Genomic DNA, 15,752 nt, shown 5'->3' on the forward strand with positions numbered 1-15,752 from the left:
CACCAAATCCTCTTTCGCTTCTCTGCTAATGTGGATAGTCTCATTTTATCTGACATAACCTTGTATTTTGTGCTGGCTAGAATATTCTGGTTACTATTATTTACATTCTGTTTTACTTGTCAATTCATTTTTGTGTGAGGACCACACCACTCTTGCATATTCAAATGACCATACAAATAACTTCACTGAGGGGTAATTATATCCAATGGAATGATTGGAGGAATTCTAAAATTATGTTGTTGTTTTTCCTACAATGTATATTCGAATCATCTATGGTATTAATTGCGTGAAGTTCTCTCTGTAGGCGTATTCTTTTAAGAATGGCATGTCAACTGTAGTTGATTACTTGTTTAGCATTGGTCGCGCCATTAATGTCCTGCAAACAGTTTGTTTTCCACTTGCAAATCGTGTGACACTGCACGTCGTATCGTTGCAATTCTACCGAGAGGTTGCAAGGAAATTCTAAACTTTATCAATACAGGAGGAATAGCGTACGAATTCAATCCAACGTTTGAAAAATCTATTAATGTACTCAGTGTACATACATATACTCAATACATAGCATTAGCGGAAGTGAATGAAATTTGATGCAATCGTTTTTCTTCTTTTTTCTAATTTTAAGATTTGTTTACAAATGCAGCAGACGACACGGTTGGAACGGGTACAAGATGCGGGTATTGCAGAGATTGTTCCAAGTATGTCTCGTGCCCAAGGCGAGAAAGCAAGGCACATCAGTTGTCTTAGATACTTTTGTCGCCATGACTTGTGTTCAGAAGAGAAAATTTTCAAAGGAATATCTCAACCAGAGTTACCTCGACTGTCGGAAGCTGTGGGAAAGTACGTTGTTTGACGTTTTGGATGTTGGTCTCTGGTGGCAAGTCTGTGTTGTAATGTGGTTGTGAACTTTTCTTACCAATGTTGATGATAAGTTGTATATACATATATATACCGGCATGTATATGAATATACATGTACACATATGTATATATACAGGTATTATGTATGTTCATGTACATGCACACCTGTACTGGAGCTTATAATTGTGCATGTGTTTGTGACCACCTGTAGTGTATGTGGTCATTTCTTAGAATTGAAGATAGTTTTTGTCTCGAGTCCTTCAGACTGGAAACCCACAGCCTCACAACAACTGGCCCTGATCTTTGGGCCTTCCAATAGATCTCTCTGGGAAGAAACCTTGGACTGGTCTTTGCTGTGTATTAGTGTGGGGCAGCTTTTGTTATAAGGAAATGTTAAGGAAATATAGTTGGAATTATTAGAGAGATCTTGGGCCTAGTGTCAGCTCCTCAGGAGTGTCCCTGTACAAGGAGGTGAGATTGTTGACAAGTTTCCTTGACTGAAGGATGGGAGATGATTCTTTGTAACATTCATCTTGTTACTTGTATGGCCACCATTCACAGGTACTTGTTTACGTATGCTCATTGTATGTGTATATGTTTGTATTTGTGATGTATGTATATATGTACAGAATGCAGATGAAGTGGTTACTTTGATCTGTGGTATTCCTGAGTGCTCTTTAATGAATTGCGTAAAGACTTGGTTTAAAAATAACTAGAGTGACAGCACTATATGCACATACTTTTCAAGGTCGTCAATAACAAGCCATAAAGTCAAGATGATTTTGAGCTGCCAAGTAGTACCAGTTTATATAATCTATTGATTTGTTTTACTAATGTCTTATTTGGATAGAAATTTATGATCATTGGATGAACTGTACATTCCACGTGAGGCAAGGTGTGTGGAAAGACTTTACTTAGGAAGACTGATGATTTGAGATTGTCAGTCCTATTCATATAAGGTTTATTTGTAAATGAAGTCTTCCTATGATCTTAAGATGCCAGCACATTCTATAATGAAGTTTAAGTATGGAATTGTGTCATCAAGTCTCATGAAGAATACTTATGCACCTCATATCATCATTTTGTGTAAGTACAAGCCCTGTTCTCGGTAGTGCTTCAGATAAAAACAATGTGCGTATTTGAACATGCTTTTGTAAGTGTACAACGTATCTTTGCCGAGTGACTGATGATGAGCTAGTTTAATGACTGTGGTCAGGTTTCTGTGGGACACAGGTCTACAGCAAAAGAGATTTGGAATAACAGATTGGGAAAAATGAAGAGTAATTTTTTATTTTGTTAGGTCAAAATTAAGATTGATTTATCAATGGTTAGAAGGTTAGGTTAGCAAGGTTAATTTGCATTAGTGAAGATAGATGTATTACTAAGGAATTTCATAAGCAGTATGGACTTGATAAGTTCAAACTACCAGTGGGTGGAAGGTTAGGTTAATTTGGGTTTGTGAGAACATATGTGCTTTTAAAGATTTTATAGGTGAAAGGGATTCCATAGCCAAGTCTGACAGAATCCTAGTTCATTTCTCTCCCTCCTGTGCATCCTTGAAATATTTGTGTTTCCCAATACTTCCCATACAATTTTGTAGATGCTTTGTACCATTTAATAAATGAATGTTGCTTTAGTTTCTTAGCATGAGAGAGTACAAATGTTTTTTTCAATATTCATAAATATGTTTCTTTTATGTGTTACTGAGAAAGATTTTGCTCCCCATTGATTTAGGGTGTGTTTGCGTGTATCAAGAAGAGGCTAGTGGGATAGAGCAAGACTTAAGAAGGGTGGTACAGGGTCTGGGAGGAGCAACTCCTTGTTGATGTCCCCCTCTCACCTTTAACCCTTCCAGTATTTATACTGGGTGAAGGAGAGGGAGCTGGAATTTTGAAGCCAATTTAGTTGTAGAAGGAAAAATTTACTTAAAGAAGATGAAGGTAATGATTGGTAATTGTGCCTTACTGCATGCCTATATACAGTGTAAACAGAAAGTCTTTCCCAGATTATGAAAAAATAATATCAAGATCATTTTAGTTAGAAACAGGAACACTGTAGCATTGTGTACTGCAGATGAATTAGCAGTTTTTTGTCTTGCATATATTTCACATTTTTCCCTCTACATGTGGTACTGCAGTTACCAGTATCAAAATGACATCTACAAAGGAAAAGGTTTATTTCTGAAGGTCATGCAAACAGTTTCTTTATTTAAAAAGTGGTATACAAATTCTTTTAAGGTCACTTAAACCATCAGTCTCTTTAAATTGATCATACCAACAATTGTGGTCTTAACATTTATTGAATCTTGTCCATATACATTTTATTTATGAAGTTTTGCTGAACTGTAACTGCACTTTCTTCTTCATGGAAGTCATTTCAATACTGGTGATTATATCACTACATGGAAGATAAAGATGTCTGCAAAATATGTTTGAAAAATAAATCTATGAATGTCTGCACAGTGCTGCATTTTGGGTTTCTATTCAGAATGGTGTACAAGCTATGATTTTTCATAATAATGGAAAGACTTTATGCTCATGCTATATTCCGGGAAATGACAACCAATTTTATTCACTTGTGTGTAGCCCCAAAGGGGCCCTTCTGTAAAAAGTATCAATTGTCCTTTTATTTCGGCTGCACACAAGGCTATTTGTTGAACTGTATGACCACTAAGGATTTAAATCTATCTCAGTACTAGTGGATCTGAAAATTGGGGGCATGTGAAATTGGGAGGTGTGAGGTATGTTGTGGTTGCGACTACAACAAGTACTTACTGTATACCATGAATGAATACCTGATATATAATTGATTTACCAGCTCTTCATATTTTTCCTTGGGAATCATTTATTTTCTCACAGCCACATTAATCTTGCTGATTAGTTACCATTCTCATAATGCACATATGGAGACGTTAAAAACTTTCATGTACGATACTTGTATTAGTTTACACATTTCAATTTATCACTTTGTTGAGACCAATAATGGGTACCTATGTGCATTGGTCTTGCAAGGAAAGACAGCGGAGGAAATCATCTCCATTCTGTTATCTTCAAATTCCATCACCAACCTTATCTCCACCAGAAAGTGCTCAGTTTTTAGGCTGGACCTAAGATATTTTTTATCTTCAGCTACCTTTCCTCCACTTTTTCACTTCAGGAAAATTGACAGCCAACAACTGCCCTCACCTCTTCTTGTGACACAGAAGCAGACACATTAACACAGCACAGATAGGATGGTGTTGATTATTGTGGGGGTGCAAGGTTCCATTCAGTGAAATAAAGACAATTCTCTTAACATTTTAGATATTCACTCAACAGAAGATGGGTTGGCATGTATTCTCTTGTTGCCATCATGACCCGACTGTCAGATTCAAACTATGTACCTTTAGGTCCTTTCCTCCAGAAATTAATGTCTTAGTCTTCTCAGCCATTGTACCACTTGAAACAACAATGATCAATCCGTCTGTTGCCCTGGGTCTCTTGTAGGGGGTCCATAGCTCCTAGAATAGCACAGTGTAAGATCAGGTGTTTATAAGGTGTGGGGAGTGCATCTGGGGCAACTTGCATCTTTGTCTAAGCTTATTCTGTGTTGGATGTATTTTGAAACTAGATGGTGGTCTGAATGCAAATGTGCTAGCACTGTTTTTGCTTATCATTGGAGGGATTTCTCTACTGGGCTGATACCTTGGGGAACTTGGTGGTCAGTCTTTGTGTGCTTGTTTTGTTAACACGTACAGTATTTATTTTTGTATGGAGGTGCTGAGCAGAGCTGGTGGAAGGTTGTAGATATTTCAGCAGTATACTGCCAATGATTTTGTTTTTTTCAATTGGTTGAGTTTGTGTTATGTGATGGGATAGATGTGTGAGGCTGAGGGCTCTTGCATAGAACTGTGAGCTGGTCATTTTTATGAGCTGTTCCTTTGGGTGGATGTTCAATCGAAGTGGTTTTAAATGTAGCTATTGAGAACTGTTTGTAGACTAAGGTTGAGTTTCCTTCTGCTGACGAAAACTCGTGCTTGGTTTTGGTCTTATAATGCTTATTTTCTTGTTGACTTTCAGTGTGTAGGCTAAAGGGCATGTTAGTAAAAGTGAGACTCAGGATTTTAGGGTTTTTATCCAGAGGAAAAAGTTAACCATTCAGTTTTACTGTTGGATACTTATTTGATTCATGGTTATCTGGGGGGTGAACAAAGTTACTGATGATTTCTGAATGGAAGCTTCCATTTATTTTGTTGTAGCCACCCTTCTAGTTTAAGTATGTTTGAATATTCTTAGCAGCTGTTTTGTAGTTGTTGTGCTGGGATATTATCATTAGGTGATCTGCATAGGTGAGTGCTTTGATATTTTGCTCTGGATTTAGTGTAGGGAGATGACTTACAAAGAGGTAATTGTGTAGGAGAGAGTAGTGCTCCTTGGGGAACTCAATTGGACAATCTTTTGATCCCAGATAGTTGGTTGTTTTGGAATACTGCACTCTTCCAATTTGTTAGCCATTTTTTTGGTCATTGTTATGGGTGTTTGTCTTGATCTTTTTGATAGTATTCATCTAAGAACTTTGTCAAATACCTTGTTTATGTCCGTTGCCACCACAAATATTCTTTCTGGTGGTGATTTAATATTAGTACTGTATAGATGAACATATAAATCAACCCTTTCTCCCTCCCCCTTTTATTTCATTTATTTTTTCCACCACATCATAATTATTTAAATAACAGGTGGCACCTAGCTTTTATTCTGGCTGTCACTAGATTATTTCATCCATCTCTATGGGACCCCCTCAGGACATCATATGGGGTATTGATTATTAGTTTTATGCAGAAAGTATAAAATACTGATTTGAATTTAAGGACTCGTCATGCAGCATTCTTTTATGATTGGAGACTAATATTTCCTTTTAAAAAGAATACTAATCTCCTGCAGCTTCTTCCACTCTCTGTAAATCACTCCTTTACCATATCTGTGACTCCTGGGCTTGATATTGTGCCCAGTGATAGAAGCACTGGGTGTCAGCAATAAAAACAAAATTTCTCGGTACCATAGAGCTTCAGTCAATCAGTCCATTACTCCAGATCTCTCTTGTTGGAGACATATGACCCTAGGGAGTTAGGCTACAGCCACCAGTTCAGCCCATAGATTACTTAGTGAAGAAATATTATAAAATTTGAAGTAAGTGCAGAACATAGTAGGGTAACATGTCAAACATGTCATGTGTCTCTTGTGTGGTGGGTTCATCTGAGGCATTTGTATCCTGTCTTTATTAACCCCTTCCATATGAGATAGTACTTTTCCTTCACTTCTGTCCACCAGGGACTAACAGTGGGCACCAGCACAAGGTGATCCTATGAGACAGATGTAAGAGTCATCTTCCTGGCACACATTTTCAAAACCTATCAAGAGCCTCACCTCTCATCTCAAGGTGCAGCCCAGAAAGTCTGGCACTCACTCTGAATTGTGCACAGTATCTCTCTGTCAACTGTGACTATGTTTCCTCCATCTTTTCACCTAAGGAGAGTTGACATTTGGTCACTTCTTCCATTCTTCTAGTACTACAAGCCAGTGGTATAGAAGCAATCTCCCATGGAGATATCCATCCAAACTTTCTTCTTGGATAGATCTGCAAAAGGACCAGGGATCATTGCCAGCAGTTATTGGGCTTTGGGGTTCCAGTCAGTGAAACTTAAGGGGGGTTAGGGAGTGGTTATGTGTGAATGATATTTTGATGCAGCCTGAAGGGATTTCTCCCAGTCTTATCTCTTTCTGCATGAGAGGATGGAGAGAGGGGGTTGGCAATTAAATGAAGTGGCCTTGCAGTGGATGTGCTGTGTCTTGCTGCATTGTTTCTGACCCAGGGCAATAGGTGAGGTGCAGGGATGACCCGTCATCCAGGAGGAACTAAGAGAACAGGGAGGGAGGGGTGGTGAATGGAAGTGGAGTGTGTGGGGATGAATGGGTGTGAGTGGATTTATGCCTTTTGACTTGGGCTACCTCCCTTGTAAGGGAGAAAAAAGCCTTTGGTATGTATGTATTATTATTATTCTGTCAACTGGCTTGTTTATCAATCTCCATGGCCCCTCACTATTGAAGAGGTTGAACTATGCAGCATTTAATTAGTTCTGAACTCTAGAAGTTTTGATAAGCTTACCTCAGTTTGTATTTTGTATGTATTTACCACTTCTATTCACATGTATCTCAAGTTTACAAAACTGAGTTGTCTATATGATATACCCTCTCTTGATTCTCAGTTGTTAATCTAGTTTTGAACTCTCATAATTTCTAGGTCACCACAATTATTTAAAAACACACCAGTTATATGTCTTCACTAAAATGTTTCATGCTGGACTGATATGTTGTGTTCATGTTTGTGTGTTGCCAGTGCTGTATAGTCTAACTAGAAAAATTGGTGTAAAGAGTAGCTTTAAAGTATTCTTTGACTTCTTTCTAATTTGGTGGTCTGAATTGTTTGCTTCTTTCCATTTTGATGGTATCTACCCTGCATCTAGTGATCTCTTGGAAAACTGTAGTTGATATAAATAATTTTTGTTCCATGTTTGTCCAGCATCCGACTTGATGTGTTATACTTTTCAACTTTAACTACCCATTTCTTACTTTCTCTTCTGTGATTACAGAATATATAAGTACAGATATTTCATTCAGGTTTCTGATGCTACTGCATAAATTTGATTATATTGATTTATTGTCTTTCCCTGCATCTTGTCCACTTCTGACCCAGGGCAGTGGACAAGATACAGAGATGACCCGTCATCCAGGAGGTGCCAAGATAAGAGGGTGGAGGGGAGTGGAGTGTGATAGGGATAGAATGGGTTTTTACCTCCTTTATAAGAGGTAAAAAAGCCTTTGGTATATGTATGTATTATCTTTCTCTTGTAGAAAACTCTGGTGTTTGTCAATTTGTATACTAGTGTCACTTTTGTGTGTCTGGAATTATTTCTGGATGTTAGGGGACACCGACATTGGATTTTTTGGTGTAGGTAGAGTTTTTGTTTTGGATAGGTGTATTGTGGGGTACTGGGGCTAGGTTTATAAATGTTTGAGTGATATGGTGCAAGGGGTGGAATATAGTGTCCAGTGGGCTGAGGTTGGATAGCTTCTCAATTGTAATACGAGTATACAGGGCAGGAGCTATTCTCGTGGGATCCAGTCTCTTTCTTCCCATTGATCAAATTTAGCTTTGAAATCATTTATCATTTCTGATTGGACTATTTCTTCTTTTAGGCTGTATTGACACATCTGTATGGATTTTTTTTTTTTTTTTTTTTCATCCTTTGTGCATGTATTCATTTTGTTCCCATAAACTTGTAATGAACTTCCCATCCAAAACCAAGAGATCTTCATCAGTTTTATCCATTTCATTCACTGGAGTGACATCTCTCTCTTCCTTCTCTTACACTGCAGTCATGTCATCTCTTTCCTCTCTGTTACACTGATATTGTCATCTCCTCTTTTTTTCTCTAATGATAGCATGTCCAGTGTGTCTAATCTCGCCTCACAAGGTTTAGTAGGGTAGGCATCAATTTGGTTACACTTATGTCTCACACTAATGTTCGTATCCTTAATTTCAAGAGGAAACTTCACAGCTGCAGAATATTCTAATCATGGGCAGGTTGTGCTTTATATGAGTTTTTTTTTCCCGTCTCCATTCGTGAAGTGAAAACCAGTTTTATGTTCGGCAGCCTGTTTGCCCACAGTCTCAACTTATTCTTCCTCAGTTGTATATTTCTTGATCTAAATATTTTTAAACTTGTCTGTATAAGTTTGCTTCCATATCCCCATGATTACCTGATTTGCCATAGCTTTTGACATTAATTTAGTTCTAATAGATATGGACGTGGACACGTTCTTTTCATTTACTTAGTCTTCTATCTGATTATGGTATTAGTCACTCCCCATTATTGTGGATGTAATTTTTCTATATATATTTATGCACAGGTCAGGGTTCGAATCCCCTGGCAGAGCTTCTTAAATTTTTCAATCTGCCTTTAACATATACAAAATATATATATATATATATATATATATATATATATATATATATATAATATTTGTGCTTATTCATTTCCACCAATGGTGTAATGTGGTCCTTCCATTCTGAATTTTTTTCTTATATCTACTATATCTCTTAGATGCTCGCTGGCCGAACGGGTTAGAGCGTCGCTACATGTGGCGGATGTCGAGGCCATGGCGGCTGAAACCATGCCGCCAGCGAGTTGAACCAAGGGCATGATTCATTAAGTTTCATGCAACAAAGTCCTCTGTATGGGGCACCATTCTAGCCTCCTGATAGTGGGAGTTCGCGACGTTAAACCGAATGAAAATAAAAATATATCTCTTACAAAGATTCCCGTGATTTATAGTATCTTCACTACTTCCAACATTTTCCTGTTATTTTTTCCTTGTTCATTTTCATTGTTCCTCAATCAACTCTGATTTTTTTGTCCTTTGATTCGTCCGAAGCATAATTTCTTTCTTCGCCAAGGGTGGGCAACCCTTGACACGCGTGCCAATACTGCCTGGCACACTAATGACTTCTTTACGGCACGCGAGACCCAGAGCTCACCTTAAAAAAGAATAACTAGTAAATCTCCTCTCTCCTCTTTTTTTTTTTTTTTTAAGTATACGACCTTAGGTAACCGTATGCTGCACTGGGCGGCGAATTGGGTCTCTTATAGGAGGTGAAGGGAGGAAGGGAACCCATACTCGTATGTAGTTGGCCTGTGAAGAAGGCCTCCGTTGGCACACAATAAAATGATCAATGCTTTGGCTGATTTTGGCACGCGCACTTAGATAGGTTGCCCACCCCTACTGTAGGTTATTTACTAAATCCTTATCCTCGCAAAGCTTTTCCGTTTTCCATTCGGTCAATTTCGGCCTTTGCTTAGCATTGAATTAATTTAATTTTAAAGCCATTATTTTTCAGTTTTAAATCAAATTGATTTTGAAGCCATTATTTTTTCAGCTTTGATTCCTGATCAGAATGTTGTGCTCCTGACATGTCAGCACACAGAAAAACCCCCGATGTACGTAAGGGATATGTACCTTTAAACACTTCCGTGTATTGATCATTCGTATATTGAAACGAGGCTCGGGGTGCGGTCGTTTGTGAGATAAACTTGGATCTGTACAGTAACCTTATATTTTTTTCATACCTCATTTCGTAACATCGAAGCATATGTCTTTCGCATTGAAAAAATTGTCTAACTATTTTTTCCCTTTTCGTACCTTCGATTCTTCGTATACGGGGGATTCCCTGGCACTAGGATAAATGGTTTACTTCCTCTTGTCTAGTTTCTTCCCGCCACTTATTACTTGGTTTAATTTCCTTAGGCTTTTTTCTTCACGCAACTAAAACCCTCAAAATATCCGATGTCTGCTCCCCCCGGCACAATCGGGGTATCGGGCCCTAAATTTGTCTTTCGTATTCCTTTAATAACATTAACTTGTTTCCAATTACGTTTTTTTCGTGCTAAATCTAGTGTTGTAGCCATTAACACTCGCCGTGTCTGAACCCTACTATGTAATTACTTTCTTGTTATCACAGTAGTTCATTAATATCCCGCGACAGTTTCTCTCTCTCTTCTGGGACCTTATCCCAGCTGCTGCTACCGGCGATCGCGGTGCACCTGTATTTAGTCAGTTGCATTTACAAACTTTGCCTTAAATTCATGTTGTCCGCCTGGACTGTGTCTTCATCTGCCTTCTCCCACAAATGAACGCATCTATACAGAAAAAATTCTTAAAGTCCTTAAAAAATTAAAAGTTTCTTTATTCTTTCATCCCACCTCATTTTCCGTAGCTTTGATTAACTCACGAAAGAATTTAAAAGGGAGATTTAGTTCGTACTAATGTGCAGTGGGAGAAAGAACTCGCCAACAAATGAAAGCGTTGGCTGAGACCAAGGGACACGAAGACAAACTCACGAATATAACAGGAAGAACATAAACGAGACAGACTCGGGGAGGCTGCGTTTGTTGACATATGGAAGTGCATTCCCGGGGGGGGGGGGAGGTTAGAGAGAGAGAGAGTTGGCTTCCTAAAGAAATGTCACCCCATTTGATTATGTCTGAAACAAGCAGCACTTCTATTATTGTTTACAATGTCGTACCTAAAAGAATGCGGCGTGGCTCTGGTCCGTAGGGGTGTCATTAAAGTCCTTAGAATACTGAACAGGTAAAACTTATGCGGTCAGTACTCCGCACGGGGTATTTTGACGGGAGAAACTTCCATTCCTTTCAGGATAAAAGACCATATCAATTTACGTTTATAACATATCAAACTAGATAAGAGGAAGACCCCCCCATCGCCAGCGAGTTGGACCAAGGGCATGGTTCATTAAATTCCACGCTACAAAGTCCTGCTGAGCGCCACCTTGGCGGAATGGGACTTGTTAGAAAATGAAATAAACTTTAAAATTATAGATGATGTGGAGATGAAAGAAAATGAAGAAGCTGGGATACCAGAATTACCTTAGTCCAACAGGAGCCGAATGCATACAGCCGATGATGCACGTACGAACGAACACACGCATGCACGCACTCCTGCCAAAGACCCGTGTAGCCAAGAGCGCGAAAAAAAGAAACGCCAAAAAGATAAAAGAACGAAAAAACATTTCGCGTCGGCACCAGACACAATTAATAGAACTGCAAGGCGGCTCCGATTCAACACTTTTTAGGCAAAGTGCATCCGAGAACCGCACCGCTTTAAACTGTCGTATTTTACGGCATAAAAGACGCAGCTGTCGTCCGCAAAATGGTAAACAGTCGCCCTGAGTCCTCTATTCGGGGTTGCGTTTTCCCATAAGCGAATGAACTGCCGACACGACAAGTAATATGTAACAAGTAAACTACCGATCCCAACTATTGAGTTAAAAGTTTAGTGGTGAATTGAATGTTATTCTATATCTAATTTATCATTATTTATAAACGAAATTATGGTAAATATTAGGGTCAGGTAACGTGCAACGTTATAGGTAAACTGTTTGTCGTGCGCGTGCAGCTTTTCAGTGTGAAACTAATTTTTTTAATGTTGAAGTTTCCTCCAATTATAATTTTCTCGCCCACTGCGGTTGGTCTCAACACTTGGTCTACTATTTGCTAGAATCGCATCGTCGCAACAGACTTGTTTATAAATACTCGCCTCATGTAGCTGAAACATTTTTTTTTTTACTTTCATTGTTCTATTATATTTCCTCTCAATTTGCACCAATTTTCCTTCGTTTCACTGTATAGTTCATGACGATTATATGTATATATATATATATATACATATGTATATATATATATATGTATATATATATATATGTATATATATGTATATATATATACATATATGTATATATATATGTATATATATATATATATATATATATTAATAATTAACAATATATGATTTTTAAGGAACTTTCCTTGTCATCTGATAAATCGGTGGGGGTAAACCAGCTTCTGGTGTAAAAGTGCTGTGCCTCGCTGCATTGCCCTTCACTCGAGCGATGTGGCGGGGGAAGGGATGACCCTTCATACATGAGGTGCTGAGATGAGGAAACGTAAGTGTTCCAATTGTGTATGGAGTGAGTTCGTGTTTTGTGTTGGCTACTGTGTGTGTTGTTGTTTCAATATCTTAGTTTCTGTGTATGTGTAAAAATGTTTTGAAACGTTTTGACACGAGACGATAGACAGTAAAAGGGTTATCACACTGGGCTTCCACGGGCTTCTACACCAGCGCCGACGGTTGAGAGTTCGTTTGAGTGAAAACGACTTCGGTTACAATATTTGAATTTTCAAATCTCCAAATACCAAATTGTCTCTCCGCCAAATATAGCAAAGCTAAATGATGAACTAAGAGATTGGAAACCTATACAAATGTTAGACACATAATGTTGAAATTTTCTTAGAGAAGTCTAGGTTTCTGTAAGCGAAGTCATATTCTAGTTATTCAAATGGAGGTTGGAGGAAGGATGTGAGAGGAAATATAGCCCCATAAGATAGGGCTAAGTGGATCAGAGGACTGTGATGTGATATACATGGTGTCACGTCTTAATGTGAATACAGCGCCTCGGAAGAGATTACAGTCAGGAAGTGGTCTGGGATAAGCCCTGAAGTATTTCAGGAGATGCAGCCAGAAGGCTTTAGCCGAGGGGGTACGGTGTGCTAAAAATAGTTAACAACATTAGAATGGAGAAGACTGCAAGAGACCATAAAGCCTACACTAGGCATTTAAGTCCATTACCACCTATCATTCTCACCTTTGAAGTTATCTTTCCTTAAAACAACCGATAGTTTCAGCGCTCACTACATGGTTACTAAGTCTATTCCATTCGTTAACCTTAGGGTTCAGGCAAATGGGGCTGATATTCTCCAGTCAGGTGGCTAAGAATAGATTAAATGCGTTTGCATTATCGTACACATGTCTGACAGCCCGTCAATGAAAAGATAAGCAGGAACTCATTCTTATCTCATGTAAATGATAGGCTTACGCCGTGGATGTCGTTTGACTGTTTAATTTAGGGCTCATCTCGATGAACGACTCGAGTGGTCAGGACTTTACGAGGCGACTTTATTCAGTTGGGGGAAATAACTTAGACCAGTAGGTCGACCCAACCAACATTAAGAAGTTTTGTTTAGTAAAAGAAAGTAATTTGAGACATAATTTAGGAGGCAGTTAAATTCGTTTTAGCTGTACATAAATTTGTTTCTAGATGTTATTAGTTTTGGAGATTGTATTTATTTTATTCTGTTGGATTTATTGTTTATAATATTTGTTATTTTCACACATGATTATTACTGTTATTATTGTTTGATTTTATTTATCTGTTTTCTGTCTTTGCTAACACGTTGTTACTGACCATCCCAACAGAAATAGAGTTTTCTGTGAGCAGCGCGTCTTCCGCAACTTCGAATGCTTCGAATTCCTTCCTAATGCACTTTGGGTGATGTCATATCGTTCCACAACATATTGTGACGCTGTTGTTGGTTATACTATATTCCACTTCACGTATTTTAATAGCTTTAAAGAAAGTTTAGTATGTTGGTTACGAAGTAGGGGAAGGGACCTTTTGAGAAAGAATTATGTTCTTGCCCCCGCTATATCGGATGACGTTTTTCGTATTTCCGTACAGCAAGTTTTTCATTTAAATTCACGAGTTTGGCATATTCGAAATAAAATTCATAACATTGCATGTGTGACTATCTTTTAGCTTTTGGTTATGAATGAATTTTTTCACTCTTGGAGTTGTATATTGCATTTTGTTACACGAAAAAACAGCATGAAAAGTCTGCAACATTTCACTGGATCCCCAGTCACATCGGGATTCCAAACAACACTGCGGATGCTGCTGCCAAGGCAGAGCCGAGGTTCAGCAAAATCACGCTGTCCCTGTGACACCCAGGATCACACGGATCAAGGGCGTCACCATCAAGAAGGCCAGATTAAAACGGCCACGGCCGACCACAGCAACAAACGTCATACTTCGGAATGAGCGCTGTGGTACTACCGCGTCACTAGGTGTGAGGCAGTTTACCTTCCACTGGGTATCGCTGTGGGTGGCAAGTGCTACGCACGGGAAGAGACAATCACGAACGCTGTGAAATCTCTGGGGTCTAGGTGCAACAGCCCCTCCACCACTACCTGATAGAGTCAGCCACGGCCATTCTTCGCCTACGAATAAGCCCGCCACTTACCGCAGCACTTTACCGTCTCCCCTTCAGAGGCAAACCCCCCTCAGCTTCTTGGGGGCAAATCCCCCCTCCTCTTCTTCCCCTGAGATCAGGGTGCCCCCGCTAATACAGTGGCATCGCGTGGACACCAAACCGTGTGTAAGAACTGTTCTCGACCACCAGCAAACCAGGAAGAAATAAAGATAAAAGAAAAAAAAAATCGGGGTTACGAAGCATTATAGAAAACGGATCAGTATTCGATCGTTTGCTTGTGCGTCGGTTTTGTAATTCAAACTGGTGGAATACACCGTTTTAACCAAGTATTTCTTATTCGTAAAGGTTACTTTATCTTATTTCATTTTCCAGTTGCCAGATGATTTCATTCACTTAGGGGTGTTGAGAATATTATCCCATTGATCTTCACTAATCCGTGGACACCGTCAGTCGTTTTAGCATTTTTTTCCTAATCTAGATTATTTAATTTGAGACTACGAAACCCCTACCCCTATATGTCGTTTAAATGATAATATACATATTTTGTAGTCCACAGGATTCAAGCAGCATGAAGAAAAATAATCTGTATGAAGGCCTTAGAAATGTTTTAATGGTCTGGTCGAATTTTGTCTGAAATGATACCTAACATTTTGACATATTTTGTAGCGTTCTCCCTTTGTATGTCGGAATGATGAACTCATGGGACCAGTGACGGGTCTTGGCGAGTTCTGGTCCTGCAAGATGGACAGCAGAGAGAATAATCTCTTTGCTGTCCATTATCAACGTCTCTCTTTCGCACACACACACACACACACACACACCTCCATCTAGAGGTGCATCAAGGGGCCGACACTTGGTTTTCGGGCCGGACCTCAGATCTTCTGTCGTCTTCAACTGCATTTCTTCCACATTTTTACAAATGGAAACTGACAACCGGCGACTACTCTCATACAACTACAACTGCTATCAGCTATTGACATAGAAACAGCCCCACGCTTATGCAACAATCAAAAGTTTCTTCCCGTGCCGGCCACTGTGGGGCTCCGGGTGTCGAGACTGAAAATAAAGGTGTATTGATGATTTGAAAAAAAAAAAAAAAAAAAAAAAAAATCATACAACTTCACTTTCTATTTATAGTTTTCAGAATGCCTTGAATGATCACACCCTCCCCTACCCTTTGTGCAACCGTGACAACACAACTATTCAACACTTCGGCTGTTGAAATTAAATATTTT

The 15,752-nt window shown here is 38.9% G+C and overlaps 1 protein-coding gene across 3 annotated transcripts in view; it reads left to right on the top strand.

Annotated features, from left to right (window-relative positions):
- The first annotated feature begins 405 nt into the window (after nucleotides 1–405).
- Nt5c (5' nucleotidase C) overlaps nucleotides 406–15,752 on the top strand; it is a 41,564-nt gene continuing 26,217 nt past the window's right edge. For 2 of the 3 annotated variants that reach the window (XM_076206695.1, XM_076206697.1), the window contains exons 1-2: nucleotides 406–491; nucleotides 641–837. In XM_076206695.1, the coding sequence (XP_076062810.1) occupies nucleotides 669–837 (169 nt within the window). In that variant the 5' untranslated portion in view covers nucleotides 406–491; nucleotides 641–668. Of the gene's footprint in view, nucleotides 492–640; nucleotides 838–1,481; nucleotides 1,944–15,752 lie in introns of those variants that run through there. The other variant, XM_076206696.1, reaches the window with a different exon arrangement.

Source organism: Oratosquilla oratoria, chromosome 23 (genome assembly GCF_046742065.1).
Source record: "Oratosquilla oratoria isolate Oo_2021 chromosome 23, ASM4674206v1, whole genome shotgun sequence".
NCBI classification, from domain to species: Eukaryota; Metazoa; Arthropoda; class Malacostraca; order Stomatopoda; family Squillidae; genus Oratosquilla; species Oratosquilla oratoria.